Source organism: Dermacentor variabilis, chromosome 7 (genome assembly GCF_050947875.1).
Source record: "Dermacentor variabilis isolate Ectoservices chromosome 7, ASM5094787v1, whole genome shotgun sequence".
Taxonomy (NCBI): Eukaryota; Metazoa; Arthropoda; class Arachnida; order Ixodida; family Ixodidae; genus Dermacentor; species Dermacentor variabilis.
In genome coordinates, this window is record NC_134574.1 from 99,703,299 (window position 1) to 99,725,830 (window position 22,532).

At 47.9% G+C, this 22,532-nt stretch overlaps 2 protein-coding genes across 5 annotated transcripts in view; both read left to right on the forward strand.

Moving 5' to 3' along the window:
* Positions 1-10,376, forward strand: part of LOC142587690 (presenilin-1-like) — a 30,066-nt gene extending 19,690 nt beyond the window's left edge. For both annotated transcript variants that reach the window (XM_075698867.1, XM_075698868.1), the window contains exons 8-10: positions 1,887-2,078; positions 5,679-5,791; positions 8,563-10,376. In XM_075698867.1, coding sequence (XP_075554982.1) covers positions 1,887-2,078; positions 5,679-5,791; positions 8,563-8,718 — 461 coding nt within the window. In that variant the 3' untranslated portion in view covers positions 8,719-10,376. The remainder of the gene's footprint in view (positions 1-1,886; positions 2,079-5,678; positions 5,792-8,562) is intronic.
* A 1,269-nt stretch (positions 10,377-11,645) lies between these two features.
* Positions 11,646-22,532, forward strand: part of LOC142587691 (regulator of G-protein signaling 7-like) — a 91,660-nt gene continuing 80,773 nt past the window's right edge. For all 3 annotated transcript variants that reach the window (XR_012829608.1, XM_075698869.1, XM_075698870.1), the window contains exon 1: positions 11,646-12,748. Coding sequence is in view for 2 of the 3 variants with exons in the window: in XM_075698869.1 (XP_075554984.1) it covers positions 12,623-12,748 (126 nt within the window). In the remaining variant the exon portion in view is untranslated. The remainder of the gene's footprint in view (positions 12,749-22,532) is intronic.

Consider the following 22,532-nt stretch of genomic DNA (forward strand, 5'->3'; position numbering starts at 1 on the left):
TAACATTGTATTTAAGACGCTTATACAGTAAAGCCTCGTTAATATGTAATTGGCAGGGAACATGGATCAGGTGTACACTAAGCGAGGTACTAATTAACCCACAATGGCAGATGAGCGGCTATAGACTTACCCGCGAGAAAAGAACTATGTCCTATCGGTGATTTTCACTTGCCGCCAAGGCAACCTTGCAACAATGACGGCACCCTCAAACTCGACAAGGCTGCGAGCCAGTTTCTCCATCTGGGGGTTTAGTCTGCAAGAGCCCGCCTAGTGGACAGTCCATTTCAACCATCGCTGATTGGCTGGGTCTGCTCACCTCCTCCTCGCTCACACAGCTCCATCCAATCAGCACATCAGCAGCGGCTGAAATGGGACAGTCCACTAGATGGACTCTTACAGAATACCCCTCCTGATCCCACTTCTCTGCGAATGCCCTCATGACGGTCATTGCAAGCGCCACATCGGAGATGGGGGTACCATCGCCCACCATAGAAGCACCAGAGGATATCAGAGCAGAAAAAAATAAACGTCCTAGCCGCCACATTTTGATGTGACTACCGGTGGTGACCACTGTTTGTTAGCCACCATATCTTCTGTGGTCTGTGCGCACGGTGTTTCCCCCGATTCCGGGCTCGTAGGAGTAGAAAAATGAACTAAGTACCATGCATTAACTGTTTGGCACGCGGTATGTGACTACGACCTAAGCAGTCAGTCAGTACTTCACGTGAAGTGCAGTAGTGACTGGGCGGGGCTTCATTGCGTTAATATTTAAACCGGAATTACTTATTAAGTGGGTATGTATTAAAGGGGCTTTACTGTGTGGGCGTTAAAAATTGCATTCAACCAAAGGAATTGCCTGCATTGGCAACCAGTCCATCCAGAAGTGAATTTATACCAGCGACAGACAAAATCTTGTACATGGTAGCAGTCAGAATGTAACAGCTGTCTCCACCTGCTGCACGCAGGTTCACAGCTCGTAAAGGCTTCTGTCAGTGCTGTGCCACTGTGTGTCCTGCCGTCTGTCCCATGCGTCATTCTGACAGTCATTTTGTTGCCAGTGGGATTACGTGCCACAGCGTGGAGCTATATATGCATCAGCATATATGCATCAGATATAAATGGGATACTGAAGTGCAGCAGTGATCACGATGCAGTGATTCTTGAGTGTACACCGACTGTCGTGCACAAACCATGTAGCGTTGCATTTGTTCAGGATGCAGGTAACATGCCCCAAGCCACCGCACCTGTTACATGTATGTGCACAGATAACTTGTTGGCTGTCAGTAAAGTGCTCTGCAAGGATATACGTTGCTCGCTTGTGTAAGATTAACGTGCAAGTGGGTATCATGTCATTGCCAGACATTGCCAAAGCACCCACTAAACCAGTTTTATCGCAATCCTTGTGTTAATTGCTGACTTGCTGGTTGATATGATTAGGTATCATTAACTTGAATTTCGAGGGCATTTTTTTTCCCCAATCCTTCAAGATTTTTGTATTTGTGAACTATGCAATGGGTGGGTGATTTTCTGCCAAATGAATTGTTTCCTGTGCTAAACATACTGCCAAATGATTTGGCAGTAATCTTTTTCTGCATTTTCTTTAATTAAACCTGCTGGCTAATTCAGTTGATTTTGTCGGTCACGTCAGGGTCGAATAACGAAAGTCGACTGTACAAATGTGCCAGCCAGCTACGTTCTCTCATTTATCCGACGTCACGGAGGGGTAAGTTTGTCTTGCCATCGACATCCACCAGGAAATTTGCTTGGGAGAGCAGAGGTACAGAAGGCAGATTCTGCACAGTTTTGTAGGCAGAGCGCGCAACGAATTTTAAGCCGTCGCCTAGCGTAGCAGAGCGCGCAGTAACGCTTTTCCTCCCATTGCGCAGCGTCGACCAACAGCCCCGGCCAGCTAGCAGAGGGCGGGGACGCAGATCCCCCCGTGGAGGTCGAGCAGCCCCGTATGCGAGGAGAGCGGACGCGGCGGCGCTCGCAGCGCGGCAGCACAATCGTCAACAGCGGCACGCTCGCGGGCGCCACCGACAATGCTGGCGACCTCCCCCACCAGGAAGAAGAAGAGAGTAAGTTGGGAGGGGCTGGCATTGTGTCCTGGGACGGGGTGCCCTCATTCTCGTCTCCAATGTGCTGCTAGTGTTGTTTTCACGATCGGCACTTGTGTTACCAGCTGCGGTGTTGCTACGGTGTTCTGTCGTACGAGTGCTAAGGTGACAGGTTTTAATTCTTCCACTGCCGTGGCCACATTCCTGTCAGGACAGAATGCGAAAACGCTCACATTACCATTTCTTGGACGTGCAGTAAAGAGCCGCAGGTGGTCAAAACTCAACTGTGGCATGCATGTCCCCCATAAGCCACTGCGCAGATGTTAAATCCTGAAATGCAGTTTTAATGTTTCAGAGCTTATTATGTGTTAATCACCTTTTTGTCCTTGACTTCGCCAGGCTGTTAGCAGCGTTACCATGAATTCATACCAACCTGGTCAGCTTTTACTCACCTCTTCGCTGAAGGGCGTTTCCAGTCGGGCTTGTCAGTTGGGGAATTTGACAAAGATGGAGAGGCACACAGAGGACATATACAGCGCTGTACTTTCAACAACAACAACAACAACAAAAGTTTATTTTGCCAGTGCGCAGATTTTTAATACTGATCACTGCAACGAAACAAGAAAAACTGTGCATAGAAGATACTACTGCTTTTCATCTCACTATTGCGCATGGGTTGTGCCTTTTAAAATCATCAACTCTTTTTCACACAAGGCTACAGAAGGGGAAGTTACACAGTTTTTACCCACATGTGCTATTTCAGCAGCCTCAATAATTTCCCTGGTAGAAACCGTTGGAAATGCATGCGATATCGGATGCTACGGTTTCCTGAATCACACATTTTCTTTTTATGCGACAGCGCCGATTGGCCCCTGAGTGAAAAAGCCAGCGTTGTCTGTAGCAGTGACACTTCCCATTGACTGCGATGCCATGTCAGGAGTACACCTCGCGCGCTTGTGACGCTGGCTCGCACTTGCTGGCTCGGGCCTCAACAGAGGACAGCAGGTGAAAGGGAACATTTTCTGCTGCGATATCATTTAAAGTGTTGCATGAGGGAAGAGGGCATCGCTTCGACGTCACGTCACCTTCGCTCTCAGAGGCCTGTGTTATCTGCACCTTCCTTGTCTGGGCAAGCTCTGGCTTGCGTTCTAACTGCGTCTCAACACACTCGCTTGCCCGCGAGGAGTTCATAACTTGAAGGACCGCTCAGCGGCATTCAATTCAACATTAATGCTTTTGCATTCACAGCTCATAAGAAGGGCTTAGGTGTCCTCGGATTTTTTCTTGCGGTCCCATGAAAAACAATTCTGTGGTGTTCTACTGTATTGTCATCTTAGTAATCTTGTTCTGCTTTCTTTCAAGTTTTCTCACCAACTAAACCTGCTTAAACATTTGTTTCATGCCTCAGAAAGCGGCATATTTTTTTCTTTTATTGCGATAGCAATTTATATGGACATTCCAAGTGAATTTTTTCCATCGCCGTGAGGTTCCATATATGTTTAGGTACAGTTGAACCCACTTATAACGACATCAGCTTTAACAACACAGTGGACTCTTAGACGGAACCTCAAGGGACCAGGGAAATTGGTTCTGTTTGTCGGGAGTTCCATTCACTGAGAGACAAAGCTGAATACAATTGCATGAATACAAAACCAACTAACCATGAAGATGGTGTTCTGTTTAAGAGGCAGTTCCGTTTAAGCGATTTCTGTTTATTGAGATTCCACTGTATATAGGTTATAACAACGAGAAGCTGCTGCACCGCCAATCTCTATATGTTTTCTATGGTGAAATAACCTGCTTACTACAATGCCCCCATGCCAGATTATCAGTTATAACGATGGATTTTGGGTACTGGGTGTCCGTGCCAAAAGGTAGTGGAATTCAAAATCCTTGAAAAGAAAAAGAGAAATTGGAGCCGCTGCACGGTGCCACATGCTGTTTTCCAGCCTTCTCCACATCCCCAGCCTCGCGCGCCTCTCTCCCATCGCCCTTCCACCCCTCCGAGCACGAATGGGCTGCACCCATAGCTTTATGCTGCCCCACCATCAGAAACGCGAACGTGAAATGCGAACGGGTGCTGCTCTCAGATTGCTCGCTGGCCCTCGTACTTGTCTTTGTTGGTTGCGTCGAAGTTGTTCCTGGCCATGTCGTTTCTCAGCCTCGTTTTCCTCACCACCGAAATAGAAGATGGCTGATCCACCTGCTGATATCGGTAATGCATGACGTTATCGGTGAAAGGAAAGCACACTGCTATACATTTGGAAGCAAAGTGCTTCTAACTGATGAGGCGATCATCGCAAATGAGCTTATATAGGATAGCAACAGCAACAGTGGTGGTGACAGTGACGACGTGGTAGTGCGGGCTGCCTCAACGTTGTCCTCTCTGGAGGCCCAGCAGATGATCAGTACCGTGGGGTTTCATTTTCACGAAAGACCTTCTGCTGCACTACGTGGAGCACCTGGATGCCCTGGAGAAGGATGTCTGAAAGCTTCGCGTAAAGCAAGCAAAGCTGACGGACATGGGGTTTTCTCGTGCAAGTCAGGGAGATGTATACGTAGCAAGATGCTTGTGGTGATCTCGCCCCAGCGTTTCCTTTGGATTTCTCAAGCTGAGAGGCTGCCGTGGCAGCCTTCTCGCTTCTTCTAAAAGGCCCCTTTTGAGGCAACCTAAGCAATGCCTTGGCGGAGCTCGCATGTCACTTACCGCCCGCGACCCCGCTTTGGAGTTATGGCCGTGTCATTCTTGAACGCCTGCAGCCACAGCTTGTTGCATGTGATCTGAGTGCGGGAAGCAGAGATAAGCAGTTAAAATGAGTCAACACAATCAAGAGCCGGATGGAGGGAGGTGGTGGGGAAGGAAATTGGCCTCCCTGCCATTATAGTTTTTGTCCAACAGTACTGCCATTCCCATTCTTATTTTTTTTTTCTTGCAACCTGGGTATAATAGTTATCGGATATAACAATGCAATTTTTATGGGACTTGAATATTGCTATAAGTGGATTCGACACTGTATGTATGCTATATGCTTTGCCATGCTACGTCATGTGCAGAATGTGCGGGCTTTATTGACACACCATTCTGTTGCTAAAGTTGCTCATACCAGGTCTTACATTCTTGACAAAATTATTCCTTAGAATCTTGAGAATGGCAGCCCGCAAACAAATGTCATGAAACAAAACATCAACTGCGCATACGTTTTATCTTAAATGTTCTCAGACTTAAATGTTAAAAGTGCGAAAGAATAACAGAGTTCGAACCTGAAAATTATGTATATGTATTGGTGCAGCTATGCACTAACTCCGGGTTCAGCCCAGGGAAGAGGTTTGAAACATACCCACTACGGAAAAGCGGGGGTACAGTCGCTAAGAAAGACTTAGGCTTTCAATAATAAACATGAATTAAATTGTCCGATGGCAGGATTCAAACAGAGGACCCCTAGCACGACAGCTCGTTTTTGGTTAGTCAACTTACGTTTACTTCAGTTCGTACTGCCACTACCGCTGCGAGTCTTACACTTCGTGTTGCTATCACATTCATTGCTTCGACCTTATAGTGAAACTGTGATATTTTTTAATGAACTTGGCATTTTTGCTCACCCTGCTCTCTTCCTTCAACAGGGGGAGTCAAGCTAGGCCTGGGCGACTTCATCTTTTACAGTGTCTTGGTGGGGAAGGCGTCATCCTATGGCGACTGGAACACGACCGTCGCCTGCTTTGTGGCCATCCTCATTGTAAGTGGGGCATGCGATGTAGCCATGCTGCACTGCTTTACTGTGACACGCTGTTGCATCATCAGCTGTGCTTTGTATGTTGTCCACTGATGCTATGCTGCGTCTTATGCAATTCACTCTGATTGCACGTAGTTCATATCACTAAGGGCATCAAGCTTTTGATAGTAATTCCAAGTGGTTAACAAAGACGGGAATTAATGAAAATAAGCAAACATCTGCCTTGTTTCTTTTCACAATTAGAACGTGTGACAGAATACACCAAGCAGGGAAGTAGAGCGCAAGAATCTTGTCACCCAAGTCCACTCTGCAGCTTGTCAGTCTGTTTCGTTTCAACAGGGTAATGAAAAGGGCTAGTTGGTCGTGGTTTATGCTGACCAACTGGATATGTTGAGGCATGATGAATTGGCAAACGGTACTAACTACAGTAAACTCTCGTTAAGACTAACTCCGACAACTCAATATATTAGTCAAGTCGAAACTTTTTTCCTATCGTGGTGTCAACCCATGCGTATTTCACCTGTTTGGTTAAAAAGATTTTGTACCGAACTCTGCATGTCTCGAGATCTCAACTATGAAAACACCAGGGAAAAGGCAAAGAGGTAGTGTCAGCAGAGTTGCTTGCTCTTGCCTCTCACCCACCGGCAGCTTTCTAGCCAAGCCAGACGTCCCGCTCAGCCGCGCTCACCTGCTTGTCTCTTCCACTTTCTTTTAGTCTATCGCTGCTAGTGCGCGCTTGCTCGGCTGCTTGTTGCCGCTTCTTAGCTTGCATAGCAGCGGTGATCTGGGAGCCGAAGTCTTTGCCTCTCTCTCATTTAGGACACTTTCAGTATGCATCAGTGCGGTCGCTGCGCATTCATTGTTGACCTCGAGCAAGATGATCGGCACTTTTGAGCAGGAGCAATAAGGACGTTCGCTTCATTTCAGCGTGACCGTAAGGCGCAGACACCGCCTCACTTGTGGGCACCTGCCAAAGGCGTGACAAATTGCGCTGTTCCGCAGTTCAGTTTCGGTTTTCTAGGTGAATTCGCCTGGAATGCATAACGCTGCAGAAAGTAGCAGTGTTAGCTTTTTGGATGTCTGAAGGCGGTTATACTACTTGGATATCTGGCTTCAAATACAATCCTCAGCTGATAATTCACACTCTATGGGGACCGCGAAAAACATCCGAATAATCGGGAGTATGAAATACCGGATTCACCCAAAAAATGAGTGACTATATTCCACAAGTGGGCAAAAAAGTGCGACGTATTCTCAGGCCGTCACTTTTGCGAGATACCTTCTGTTATTTCGCATGACTGTGATAGTGCAAGATGCGTTGGCGTCTGCGAGCGACGGCATTCTTGGGACAGTGCCAAGCGCGCTACCTTATCACTGTGCAGAAGTGCTACTGTCTATCAACCTGTCCAGTGCTAGTCATGCGAAATATCACGAAAACTGAAAGTATCTTTCGAAAGTGATCGTTAATAAATACAACTTAAGTTTGTGAATGTGTGTTGTTCTGCACAGCTTTGCTTACCCTTGGCCTAGAACATTCTGGGGTTGTCATTTTCTAGCAGTGCCTTTTACACTCTTTCCTTTTATGCTCTTCGCACTTCATCGGTGGTTAGAACAACGCTTTGAACACGTTATCAACAGGATCAGCCGGCCACGAACAGTGGATGACGTGAGTGGTACATAATCTAGCATGAGGCATTGCTACAAACTGTGGCCCGTATATCGATCACTCTCATGCTGTCGCCACAGGTAGACAAAAGTACATTCCCATTGGTGACCACTGGATTGGTTAGGCTTCGCTAGCTTCGGTTTTGCGGAGCACTGGCGACATGGTTAACGACAGTGCTGACATCTCAAAATTAAAGTATCGCTATTTTTCCTTGGCTCAGTGGCCATATTAGTGCACGATCGTGCAGTCAGAGTTCGAAGTATTGCGCGACGCACTGTAAGGTGTCTGAAATTTCAGTTGCCCTTATACATTAAGGTTATGGAGCTAGTGGCAGGGTCGCGGGGCTGTCTGAATAATCAAGCCTGTCCAAATTATCAGTGTCTGAATAATCAGTCATTGACTGTATTGTGTTAGGATCGATTGTCTCGACTCTGGGCCAAGCAGTCTGACTTGGTACAAGTTACAGTAACACAGTTGTGCATAGACGGCAACGTGTCCGGTGCCGATGAGCGCAATAGTGACTGATAACATTACTGGCAGCATTTTAGAAAGGCTGTGTGCAATCAACGGGCTCCTGTTTTCATGATCTCGATTATCTCAAAACTCCAGGTATCTAAAAAACTTTCCCGGTTTTTACAGCTTCGAGTCCACGGGGGTTTACTGTAGCAACTAGGGGCACTGGAGCAGCATTCTCGACCAGTCACATTTAGGGGCACGTCTACCTACTTGAGATTTTTGCTTGACTCGACACCAGATGCACCAGCATCTGGAGTCAGGTCAAGGGCAGCACCAGATGCACCAGGCTAAGAGAATGTGCTTGGCACAGTTGGTGAACACACTGTTGGCCGTAGATGTCGGCGTGGCTGGTGCTAGTCCACACGAAAGAGATCGTACCCCCGAAAGTTTTGTTTGGCAGTGACAGTCCTAGCGCATGACGCAAGAAACGAACTCTAGCACTAATACTGCCCAGTCCTCTCTTGTGCACATTACTTTAGTTATCGCTCGGCACAGTCAGCCAATACCGAGTGCTTCGGTACATTTCAGGTGAGCAAGTGGAGGTTGTGGCATTCACCCACACTGCATTCTTTCTCCACCCAATTGTTTGCAGGGCCTGTGCCTAACCTTGCTCCTGCTGGCCATATTCAAGAAGGCACTTCCGGCTCTGCCAATCTCGATCACCTTCGGCCTCATCTTCTACTTTGCGACGTCGTCTCTCGTCCAGCCGTTTGCCGACAGCCTGGCGAGCGAGCAAGTCTTTATATGATGGATCTCCACCACGAAAGGACGCTGCACAAGGGAGTTGCAGCGATGAGTCATCTTGCACTGCAATAACCAAGCAGTGGCAGCGTGCTTTGCCCGCCCGTATAAAAACGCTAATCGAGTCACGTGCTGCAACATCTTGGTTGTCTTCAGTTGTTGAGAGCACGGCACCCTTTGAACTATTGAGTTGACAGCATGCTGTGATGCGGTGTGTCGTGTCAATGGCCGCCATGCTCCAGAAGAATGTACAGACTGGGCCTGCCAACTACTTCCGTCGTTCCTGGACTTCCAAAGTGGTTTTACCTTTGCGTTTACCTCCCCACCCCCACTAGATGCTGCTTTTAATGAAGTGACGCTTATTTATATGATCCTTCGCATGCTTCTGTGTGACACGCCACAGTTCACTTTGTTAGAAGTACTGCTGGCTCAGTGTAGTGGGTACAGTCGACTTCCGTTAATTTTACTCTGACAGGACTGATGAAATTGGTCGAATCATCCCAGGGGCAAATTAAACAAGAGGCAGAAAGAAAGCACTGAAACGCACTTGTGATTGATTTGACAGTGTTTGCCCGATTCTGACACGTCTCCGAATTGAATGCACACTCACTTTGTATGGGTTGAAAGTGAAAAACTGAAGTAAAAGTGACATTACAGCTCCTAAAAAAGCAGCAACCGAATGTGCACCCGATGTTTTAGCAAAAGAAGAAAGAAATGCAGCATGTTTCCAATATTGGCAAAAAGAAAAATGTGTGACTAGCGAACTTCACCTTCACAGAACGGAACTTTATTTTGTTAATGTCCATTGCCATCACTCTCAGACAGTGTTTTATCACTCTTTATGAAGAAACACATGTCGTCCTATGTACGGTCCAGACCATAGCGCGTTTGATGCTCGGCATTTATGAAAAGACTTCACAACAATACCAAACAGAATACAGGCCCTCGCCTAGACTAACCGCTTCACTAGTTCGCCCTGTGACGCACGCAGTTCTTCAGAACACCAAGAACATGTGATGTGACTTGTCGTTAACGTGCAAAATAAGCTATAATAGCTTAATAATCAGACTTAAAGCAAGATAGCTTCATCGTAATGCTATGTGCAAACTCGTTCTGTTGCCATCCGAGGTCGCCATCCTGTGATGGCAGTGCCAGTGCCGATGACACTGGCTAGACTGGCTCTGACGGTAGGCTGTCGCGAATGCAATTTTGTTTTCGTATGAGATTGCACAACCCAAGTAATTTTCACATTTTCCTATAAAAAGAAATGTGCGTTGGAATACAGTGACATTCATTGTGAGCTACTGTTTTTGCTTTAATATGTTTCTGGGGTGAGCGGAATATAGCCATTTTTGACAGGAGATGGTGTTTGTTCGACCCATTTACTGCACCCTGAGTGCTGCTGAAATGGACTCTGTTGCTATTGGAGTCACCACTGCGGTCACCACTGGGGCCAGGTACATGTGTGATGACCAGCCAGGTTTGAATTGTCTGCCGAAGACTGATTTCAGGGTCGAAGCAATAAAAGGCGCCAGCCGGGACCTTCGGTAGGGATCGAATTAACCGAAATATGAAATTAACCAGAGTTGAATTAGCAGAAGTCTACTGTGCTACTGAATATGTCTCGTCATCAGAGATGCCCCAAAATAAATTTTCTATGTTATCCGTCAGTTTCACTGCGTTTTTATTTGTATATTTTTTCCATTCTTTGCAGCAGCTGTTGTGAGGCAATAGTGATGATGATGATAAAACATTTATTGACAGCAAATAAAGAAGGAAGAATGGTGAATCAGACGACCGAAAGCCCTTGGGCCCCGGCAACTCAAGCCACTGCCGCGATTTGGACGGCAGTGTCGGAGATTCGCGTTAAGTGCTTCCCACTACATAATGCGAGGCCTGCAAGTTCGGCACTGTGCTGCACCGCTTCGCACCCTTGGTGCGCGGGGAAGCCTGTTTGCGGTATACAACATCGTGAGGGTTAAAAATGGCTTTCTGGCATAGGTCAGATGCTTAGTGGTGGAGCTGGACGTAACGAAATGACTGTTTCCTTTGTGCGACGTCTCCAGACAAGGCGAAATGCAATGACGGAAGCAAAGCGAATTATGCAAACCTGTGTGCTGGCGCTGTGCAATTGATAGTCCGTACCGAAAGGTTAATTAACCGTCATCGATTGCCATTGGTCTGGGCCGCATTTGGATGGGCCGATCAATTTTGATGACTCGGTGTCCCAAATCTTGCATGGAGATCTCGGCGCACCCAATAATGCTCGTGGATTTATGCTCAGCTGCGAATCACAGCTATGTTTTGTGAGGTTACACACGTTGCGTGTAAGCCAAGCGATTCCGGTTAAATACATTTCCGTGTATAGAAGATGTACTTCCTGTCAGTCCCTGCGTGGGAGACGCTGACGCGCGTCCTGCAGGACCTTTAATGAAGTTTAACCAATCCAATATATTGAGTGTATATTGGGAGTTTCCCGCAAATCAAAAGTGCGCGTGCTGACAAAAACAGCGTTCACGCTCTCTTCGCGCGTGTTGGATGCATTTCTCGGTACGCGTTCGGATGATCTTTCATCAAGGAGTGAAACAACTTAGATAGTTTTGGCACGTTGCGGGCCCACGCGGCGTTGTTTTCCCGATATAGAGAATTCCGGACAGACCGAATTAATTTTCTTTACTACGCAGACACTCAATTTTAGCGGTGCATTTTGCGTTTGTTTGATGATTACCGCAACGGAGGGTCTTCTTCTCTCAGTACATTATTAGAGGCGCTCAATCAAAGAATGAAGAAAAAGGAGGAATTGATCGGGGAAATTTCGTTTCGGCGGCAGTGCAACAGATGGCGGCAGCTACTTGCGGCCGGCTTTGGTCATGTGACCGCGCTTCTCGGGACCGCGATTGGCCGGCCGCGATCTTGTTTCGGTTTTGCACCTTTTTGTTTGTAAACGGCCGCCGCTAGGTCAGCTGCGAGTTCCCTCGCCGCTTTCGCTTCTTGGTGTTTTCTGCCTGCTCGCGTGCGTCTGTGTTGCGTGCGTGTGTCGTGCGTGATCGGCAGCTCGAAAATGCGGCGTCGGACATCGCTAACGGCCCGAGAATAGCCGCCGCCGCCGCGACAGCAGCGTTCACCATTCGGCCGTGTCCGCCTAGCAAGCCTCGGCTGAGCGACGGCGGCCGCCTGTGGCACAGTGAAACCCGCGATACGGCGACCGTAGCAATGCCGCCACCTCGGCCTCGCGGGAGCATCGCCGGTGTCGCCCGGTGGCGATCGGCGCCTCCGCCGAACCTCCCGTGGCTCCACGCCTGCGTGCGTCGTCGCCTACGATGCGAGCTCGACGAGCAGCTGCAGCAGCGGCGACTCCGCGCGTGAACGCGATGGGGAGCGAGCGTTAGGCCTAAGGAGTCGCGCGCGCGCTCACCCAACCTCGGCGGGGCGCTCCACCGCGAAACCAACGAAAACGGCGGCGTCGCCCGACTCCGTGTGTGCTTCCTGCGCGAGTGCGAAGACGGTGGCAACCGACTAGGCCTAACGCGCGTCGTCGGAAGTCCGCCGGCGCGCTCTCTCCGCGTCCGTGCCGGGGAGAGCCAGCGCAGGTGCGGCGGCCTCGATCGGCTCCTTTCCGGCGATCCCCTCCCTCCCGTCGGCGTTATTGTGCACCCGCGCGCTGCTGCCGCCGGCTCGTAGCAAGAACAGCGCAGGCAGCGCAGGGCTCTCGTTGTACACTTGAGGAGCGGTGCCAGGTTGGGACGACGACCCTGAGTGTGTGTGTGCTGGATCGGCGGCCGCAGGCGTCGCGCTGGTGGCTGGCGCGCGGCCCGCGAGCTTGCTGGTCCCGTTGGAATGGTGGCCGCCTCACCACGGCACCGAGGCTAGAGCACAGTGGCCGCACCGTGGCACCGCGCGAGCGCCTGGCCATGGCGTACCGCCGCAAGACGGACACTGGAGGAGGCGGCGGCGGCAACAGCCAAGCCAGCGGATCGGCCTCCTCGGCCGCCGCGACCGGCAACGAGGAGAACCCAAACCAGATCGTCTGCCGTAAGGTGAGCTTCGCCGCCGCGCTTTCCGGCACTGCGTGCGGTGTGCGTATATAATTCGATCGACGACGGTTCGATGATCGCACCGCCGATATTGCGACGCGAATCGAACGACCACCAGTCGAAGATTGCTAAAGTGCACGCTTCATATCGTGTCGTTGGTGGGCTTAGCCCATGTGCCTTCGGCCGTCTGTTGCCCGTGAGCAACAGACGTTCAACCGGATCCTTTGCCTTGGACAACCGTGGCGCCCCGGCCGCTTTTAGGTTGTTGTTATTGCGTGCATGGTTTCTCATTCGAACAACTTTATACCGTTCAAAACTTTGTGCAGCGAGATGCTGGCTTTATTATGTCCGCCTCATTATTAATTATTATAATGATATTTTTCTTGCTGTCACTTTAATGCTGTGCGCCTACCGTGTACAACTCTTTCTTTTTTAATATGTAGCACCTGGTTGTCTAACGATTTACGCTATTCTCACGTATCTTACCCTCTGTATTATCACGATCCTCTGAACAGAAAAGCCCGTTGCCTACAAAAAAATGGCTCGATTCCCCACTTTGTTTAATTTAACTCGCATTGTTCGATGAATCTATCACCTATTCTGCGCACAACCTCACAAAGGAAGCGACACAAATTGTTTGCGAAAGCCGCGCGTCTTTTGCTATCCCATCCGTACTTATTTATTACACTGATTTCATATATTATTTATTTATGTCATACCCACAGCACCAAGGAATATTACAGTCTGTGCGTGTTTGTGGATGGCCAGGTACAATCTGAAAAAAAAAAAAAATCTTATTAGAAGAACTACTTTGGAAATACATTTACACAAGGTTCAGCAACATGGATAACATAACGTAACATGGGCTAAAAACAACGCTGGCTAAAACATGAGCTATCCTCCGCGGTAGTGCACGTTAAAGAACTCCGGGTGGTTTAAATTACTTCCGTACGTAGTTCCTCATAACCATGAACGTGGTTTCGGCACGCAAAAACCTCAGAATATAATATAAACTTAATAGATATTGTTCGTCAACGTGATCCAAATTAAAGCAAGAACGTACACTAGGGCAAAAAAAATGCGATTGGATAGAACAGTCACGACATCGGAAGACAAGCAATTGCAATCACGAGTAACATTGAGGGGGGGGGGGGAGGCACAAGACACTTTAAAGAATCGGTGGCTCGCAGGCAGGTAAGATCACGGGCTTCGGGCGAATGCTCAACGTGCGCCACTGGCATATTTAATAAATATTATCCGTTTCAACTTGTGTGTATACTCATGTATCTACACCTACGCGGTTTCATCATTATTATTTTTTTTTCCTGCGCCTTAGAAAAGTGTATCGGAGCGACCGTTCCCTGTACCAGCGGTTAATAGGAACTAATTCTGCGCCGACAGAAATCGATGTTGCGTGATAGCTCATCGTGAACTCTCCGAGCCGCCGCATCTCTGCGCTCTGCGGGGACTCGCGAATAAGGCTAGTCGATGCGGAAACGCTGGTTCATTATGCGTCAGGGGCATTACGTGGACAGGATTGCGTCGGTGGATGCCCGTACGGCGCTGATGGCCCTCGGCAAACATTATGTTAATGAGTTCAGCGCGCAGCCTGTGTGGCATTTCGTGCCCAGATGTCCGCTTTCGCAGGTGAGGCTCTGATACGAAAAAAAAGAAAGAAACCCAGCACACAAGTCATACTATATGTATAGTAGTGGCACGTGACATTCCCAAAAAAATGTTCGTGCTTATGTTGTTCCCGAGCGACAACCGTCATATTGCATCTGTCTTTCATTTGATTTGCTCGCCACTTTCGCGACGGGAACGCTATGTCACGGTCACGTGGGTGTCACACAGCAGAGGCAGCGCCAGAGTGGTTGCTTTGCAATTGCAGAAACGTGCGCGCTTACTGCCGCCGCTCAACACGTTTGTTACATACCGAGCGCTATCATCTGCCCCGACTTTTTGTGATATAGCATGTACGATGGTTTGTGACAGGTAAGTGTTCGCTTCCCTGGGAGCGCCAGTTTTATTTATGGGCGATTTTAACTTCCCCCAACATTTACCGCGGTCAGGCACGTGTCCTTGATTAAATACAACTTCCGCGGAATCGAAGCGTTTTGTCGACGTGTGTGCAGATTTCAACTCGGTTCAGGTTGTTCTACTTCCCCTGCACGCGTAACGAACAGCACGCCACTATCTCTTTTAGATCTTGTTTTAACGTCATCAGCAGATATCATATCTAAGGTTACACACTCGCCCGGCTTGAGCGGCTACGACGTCATCCATTTTTTCATTGGCCTGACAATTCTACCGTCCCAAAACAGTATTAAAACCATTCGTGATTATGAAAACGGCAACCTCACCGCTATCAACTACGAACTTGCTCTTTTTGTCGATAATTTCCTGCCTGATGTTGCCGAGCGCTCACTGGATATTAACTGGAATATATTCAAAGAAAAAGAAAACCGTCTTTTGCGCACAGCTAAGCGGATGCAAAGCCAGGCTAAATGGTCTGCCTACAAAGAAGCTGCCTCGGCCTACTCCTCTGCGATAAAGAATACTAAAATTTCTTTTTTTAATAATGCCCTTCCTAGCATGCTTTTAAATAATTAAAAAAAAAAAAGCTTCCGGAATGTAGTAAGGCCTAGTGAATCGAAAATTATATCACTTCGCACGTGTTCGGGACCTCGGCGGGACTGCCCTACGATTCTAAATAATGCGTTTATAACAGCTTTCACATCTTCAAGACATGATAACGAACTTCCAAGGCTAACACGCTGCAATTTTTCTTACCTATAGATCCCATAATTTTTAACTCTACTGGCATAAAAAAAATAATCATAGATAGTCTGAAGCTTACGTCTTCTTGCGGAACAGACGACATCATGACGAAATTTATAAAAAGGACTAGTGAGTATTCCTCTATCATCTCAGAGAGCACTTTTTCAGAGTTCTTTTTTTCATTTTTTTAAATTCCTCTATCATTTCAGAGAGCATCCTTGCCTCATGATTGAAAAACACCAAAAATTATTCCGATCCACAAATCTGGATCCTTTTATTTGCAGGCCCATATCGATTACCTCAGTACCGTGCAAAATAAGGGAGCACATTATATATTCTAAGCTTGTCAACTTTCTTGAAGAAAATAATTTTTTCCCTAATAGCCAACATGGCTTTCGCAAATTCTTTTCTTGTGAGACTCAGCTGGTAACTTTCACTAATGGGTTACATGTATATCTTGGTAGCGGTTTTTTGACTGATCGCATATTTTTGAATTTTTCGAAAGCTTTTGACAAGGTTAAACATGTACTGCTCCTACACAAACTAAGCGCACTAAAAATTTACCCGGGAGTACTTAGCGGGATCCAATCGTTCCTTTCGTCTCGTTTCCAGTTTTGTTGTAACTAATGACTCCACGTCAAACGCTGCTCCAGTTGAATCCGGTGTTCCACAAGGGTCTATGCTTGGTCCTCTTCTATATTTAATGTATATTAACGATTTACCTGATAACGTTTCCTCACACATTTGTTTATTCGCTGACGACTCTGTTATATATCGAAACATAACTAATGCCTCCGATATGACTACCCCTCAATCTGATTCAAATAACATGTATGATTGGTGCCTCACTTGGTGCATGGAGCTCAACATCAATAAACGCAAATCTATGCGGATTTCTCGTTCTAGCGAAACTTGCCCTACCTACGCCCTCAATGAGTGCCCCCTTCAATCCATGGCATGCTACCGTCATCTTGGCGTTCACATAACTAGCGATCTTTCTTGGAAGCAGCATGTGCAGTATCCGATATCTAAAGCTAACCGCTCCTTAGGATACTTGAAGAGAAATTTTTCGCTTGTACCTGTTTCATCAAAACGCCTGTTGCACACAACTTACGTCCGCCCCCCAATTAGAATATGCCTCATCCGTTTGGGATCCTCATATAAGATCACATTAAGTAACGGAATTGAATCGGTACAAAATCGCTCTGTTCGTTTCATCCTAGCTAACTACCATGGCACTGCTAGTGTTACATTAACGAAGAGCACCCTTCAAATTCCATTATTATCTCTTCGCTGAAGGGAATCACGCATTTCCCTTTTTCATAAAATCTACTACCACGACGCATCTCTTCGCCCCCTTTGGATCCACCCTGCGCCTTATTATTCAGCTCGTCGTGATCACGTACATAAAGTTAACGTACTCCGTCATAACTCCGTCATAATCATTCCTTCCTAGGAGTTCAATCGACTGGAATAATTTACCTACATCATTAGTAAGCATCAGTGACTCCAGAATGCACTAATCAACATGAAACAATGTATAGTAGCGAATGGTATAATGACGTACTTATTCGTGGACATTGTCTGCGTGGTAAAATGTACTCTGTGTATTTAATTACTTCGTATTATGTGGGTGTCTTTTTCCGGTTGTTATGTAAATATTACCAGTTTTTTTCAATATCTTGTTTTATTCTGCGCACTGTGAATTCCTAGAACTAATCCTGTATTTTTTACTCTTGCAATATATTCTCACCCCTCTCCTCTGCAATGTAAAACTATGTACCTTGAGGGTCTCACAAATAAGTAAGTAAATAAATAAATAAATAAATAAATGTGATAAACTTATTTATAGCACATTTGACGGCGCGGTTTACATTCGGCTGGTTCATTCCGACCTTGGGAGCGCAACCGAGATCTGACAGAAACCCGACTATATCACGTGGCTCATCCGATCGCTCCGCGAGCAGCTGAACTTTCGGCTGGGGCAGGGTTTCCTTTATCTCCAATCTCGAGAGTACTTCGCGTCGCCACTAACCAGAGTTGGAGTGCTGCAGGAACCATGTCGAATGTACTTCCCGAAGTGTCACCAAACGCGGCTCGACTGTTTGTGAAGCCCATCGCGAGCATACGGCGCGCAGACGACTTCTCGCTGTGGCAGACGACACTCGCAACTTTCGCGTACGGTGGCGGCGCCACGTGGTTTGTACGTGAACCGGTGACGCGATGACATGTACGGCCGGACTCGACTCACTCGAGACCGGCTGTTGCGATGATCGGCCTCGGCAAGACAGGCGACAGCTGCTTTATCAGGCACAAGCAAGTCCGGGAAACTTGCCTATCAATTTCCCTTGCTGAATATATGTGTGGGATATTGCATAAAAATTTAACAATAATAGAATATGTAAGCGTGACTCAGCGAGGACGTAGAAAGAAACAGACACACAGAGACAGCGCTGTCTTTGTGTGTCTGCTTTTTTCTGCGTCCTTGTTCAGTCGCGCTTATGTATTCTATCGTGGATTCAAATCAACTAGCCCGTCAACTTGTTTTATCTAAATTAACAAGCACGGTGTCACGCGTGCACAGGTAAACATGAACACTGCTCGCTCGATGGGGGCGGGAACTCGCTGTCAAAATTCTGGAGTGAGAAGTCTCGGCAGCAGCAAGCGAATTGACCTTCATGCATGTCTCGCTTCAGTGCGAACTAAAACGTCGAAAGCACAGCACATACGAAGCTACCGGCGCTACGCGCACTCTTCGATCATCCCCGATCGCTTTGAAGATGAGGCCCGCGCGGGCGCAAACTTTATCCGCGTCGCAGATCGCTTTCAAGACACACGAGCGCCGGCAACGCGTCCCTACGGCGTCCGCCAGAGCGTCTACTTCGGCGTCTGCGATTCGCGTGACCAACGCAGGAGTAGACGCCGCGGTTGTCTCCACTCTGCATGGAGCGGCGGGCGAGGAGGACATCGAGGCACCGTAGCAGCCGCCGGAGTAGAACGCCCCCTCCTCCCTCGCCTCACCCCCCTGCCTCGCGCGTCACAGGAGAGGGCACGTATCCCGGGCCGCGTTCCTCGCTCGCGCACGCGATTGAACCGCTTTCGCCGGCTAACCCTCACACGCTTTCACTCCTACTGTACCTCACGGCGACGCTGACGGCGACGGCAGAAATACGCCTGGAGTGTCCATGTAATTGCTATCGCAATAAAAGTTCTACATGAAAGACTTAGAAAGACCACACACGGCTGCCATACGCAGTGTGCCTCAGATGCATCACCGTTCACAAGAAGTCCCCGTTCAAAAACACCAGTCGCGTTATTCCGAGTCTCACTCTCCTGGAAAGTTCCTGTCTTAATCCCCAACCTTGACATGTCTCCCGAGTAAGTCGCTATATCCCTGTGTTTTTGTCTCATTTGCTATGCTGATGGCTCCATTTTTTTACCTCTCCTTTCTTGCATTCCTCAACTACGGGAAACGTACAATCGAAAAGACCGGGAACCTTTCTTTAAAATGACTATTTTGACCATGCACCGGTTTCTTCACTGCTGGTCGACTTGCAAGTCCGAGTCTTCCGCCGTTTCCCGATTAAGGGAAACCAGTAAAAGCCCGTCGCCGGTGATCGGGTATGCCTCCATAGTCGCTCTTTCTGTTCGATCGCACCGTGCAAAAGCACAATTCTTTGACTTCTTTGCTTGCCTACACACGCTGCAAAACCATTTTGCCATTTTCACCTTCACCTTGCAACTCTTAATACAGAGAACGCTGAATTGGACTGCCCTCGACTGATACTGAAGTGAACTAAATGCTAAGGTACATTGCAGACGAGAACGTAAAAAAAAAGCGCGTCTCCGAGATTCTTTTTTTTTTTCAGTAGACTGAGCCTTATCAGTGATCATGCTTTGTGACAAACTTACGTGTTAACGAAATGACAGGCTCCTGAGCAGGGCTGGCGCGTATCGAAGATACACGTATCTTATAGACACCCTGATACGGTGCACTGTAAAATAATTTACACCCTTAAAAGTGAAGAGGATGTAAACGTGTCTATAACTCACACCCTTAGGGTGTTAGTTATAGGCACATTTACGCCATTTTTCACTTTTAGGAATGTAATATTATTTTACAGTGTAGCTCTTTAGGTATAAGTACTTTTTGGATACTTTTTATCTGTTCTGTGATAGATTCGACAAGACATGTGTCATGTAGTATCTGTATTTTTGATGCATCACGGGAAGTATCGTGTACCTTAAGACACAAGCTGCTCCTATATATTGCAAAATCCACAAGGACACCCATGGAGATGTCACTGGCAGCACTTAAAAGTTATACCGAGGAAACACATATATGCTAGCTCATTTTTATAATAACCAAATATGATTGAGAAAATCGAAGGCTGTTCGGCATTGGTATTAATTATGAATAAAGTTTAGCAATTACCTTTTTAATTACGCTCCTAGGTAGAACGTTCCAACCGCAGAAGGGGAGCCAAGCCAGTGCTTATAGCACACAATTTTGCCAGAAACGTTGTGCTTAGAACTCATAGTTTCAAGAAATGCAGGCTGTAACACGTACGTGTCGTGAAATGCATTAGTTTAGTAGAGTAGTTTGCTGGGCCAGTTGGTGCACGGTGAACATATAACAGTTTTCCGTTTCTACTTCTTGTGCTCGCGTCCGTACTTGCTGGAAACCGTTATATGTTCAAAATGCATTAGGGACGTGAAATGCTTAGATGAGGCTACAGTTTTTTTTTTTGCATACAGCTTTTTACGTATAATGCAGATATACACAGTATCAGTGCACATCGCTGCAGATTCTAAGTACTCTTTGATTGCGCTTTACGAGCGCCTCACCTATAGTGCACTGCCTAATACCCCGCTCAGACGCTCCGCGATTGCAGTAGAACTGAATGTTGCGAAGGGAGGCGCTAAAATAAATGGTCGGTTTTGCCCGTGGCGAAAAGCATCGAAAGCGATAGCATGGTTTACCCCCGTATTCAGAAGGGCATCTTAACTAGAAGCCCACGCTTGACTCGATTTAAATGACGCCTGTCGCGAACGCACCTAAGGAAACGCAATGAGCGTCTTGGGGCGTGTTCAGACCAGGGGCGCTATAACGTAAAACTATTCCAACTTTTCTATTCCAATTCTGCTATCAGCCCTCCACGATTGGTCAAAAACTTTTTTCGACCACCCCCACTTCACCTGTCTGTCACGCGGCGTCACGAAAACCGCGATACCTCCCTATCTGATATGACGTGTACACGCTGATTATGCATGATTTGACAGAAAAAAGAAAAACAGTTATTTCTGATTCGACCCCTTTTCGCCATTAGCGCTCCGCTATTGGTAAAAAGTTTTCGGGCTGCACCCACTTCACCTGCCTGTCACGCTACGTCACAAAGCCGCAAGAACTCACCGCGTCAAAGTGACGTGTACGCGATAAAGATGCATTAATATGCCGAACAAAACTGAATTTTCTTCGGAATAGCCGCAGGCTGCCCCGTTCCGAAAGGAATAAAAGATGGCTGCTGCCAATCGCTCAGACGCTGGCTACTCGCACCTGCCGGTGTGCATGGGTGTATTTAAGCATAATAAAACAACTTGCGTGGCCGCGTAACGTTTTCGAGCACTTTCGGCACGTTTACCCCCTCATTCTGCCAACTCTTCTTTGCTGAGGGTCCGTTTTAGCGTCATTCATGAGCTTCCGTTGCATGCCGCCGCGATTTTCGACCAGCCACCGCAAGCTAAGTAAGGGAAAGCCGACCAATCGTAGACGCCGGCGCCACCCTCTTCATCCGGTTATCGACTTTCAGTGCAGTGGCTCGGCCCCATCAAATCCCTCTCCACTTGAGCCTTCTCCTCGCCTCTTGTCAGCCAATTAGATACGACAAGCCGCTCAGTGTGGGCAATGTTATTCGTTTTTCATACAAGCAAAAGTGACCTGCTATGAACGAGAAGAGCGTTTGATTGGTCTGTTCAGACAACCCTGCGGGTGACCGCCCGGTGCTTGCGTTGGTGGTTACGCAAATTTGACGTCAGGAGATTGGAATAGAAACATATTGGAATAGTTTTACGTTATAGGGCCCCAGGCGTCATTTATTTAAAGTCGAGCATGGGCTTTAAGTTGCATTTCCTAAATACCGGGGTTAGCGTTGCACTGAAGGCGTCTCGGAACGCTGGCGTGCTGAGCGAGCGTGCCCATACATCAATGGCGTTTGAAGCTATCGCACCGATATAGGTAGAGAAAGAAAAAATGGAGCACGCTTAAGGGCTTGGACTTTTAAGAGTGGAACACGATAGCATTCAAAGACCCCCGACTGCTTTTCGTGCTTCCAGGCAACTGCAGCTTATGTAACCGTGACGTTTACCGGGAAACGCTGAAGGCTGTTGGATCTGGAGGACAATCCCAATTGCTGTCCCCCAGATTTTGGACCTTGCCGTTGGGTGCGGGAGTTGGCCGAGGTTGAGGAGGACTTTGAGATGAAAACTGGAGGTTTATTTACATTATATACAGTGAAAGTACCAAGAAATTAACAGTCATAAAGTCATTAGGGCCGGCAGCAACTCGGACGCTGCGGCCCGTGGCAAGAAGCTCGAAAGAGATGAATGAAGGAATGCTCTTTCGCTGCTCCCGGTCTCTGGCTTTTAACCCCTTCGGTGTCTCGAAGTCAGGTCCCGTTCGGCCAATCGGCGAGCCCGCTCAGGTGGCGTCATTTTCGGCCAATGGTAGGCGCCCGTACGAGTGTACGTCACATTTGGCTCAGAGGGTCACTCCTTGGGCTCCAATTGTCCGAGGGATTGTCTCCGGTATTGCCTTCCCGGTCTGCAACTTCCGTCACAAAGGCGGATGGGGGGATTGCTGCCAGGGCTTCACGGTGCATTACAGCCGCCTTGCCTCGCGGCTTGCAAGCGCACAGCGGGGGCAGGCGGTTTGTACTCGAGCGCCCTTTCAGAGCCGCAAAGCAGCTTTGCTCGGGACCCACGTTACCTGGAACAGCGCCAGGCTCCC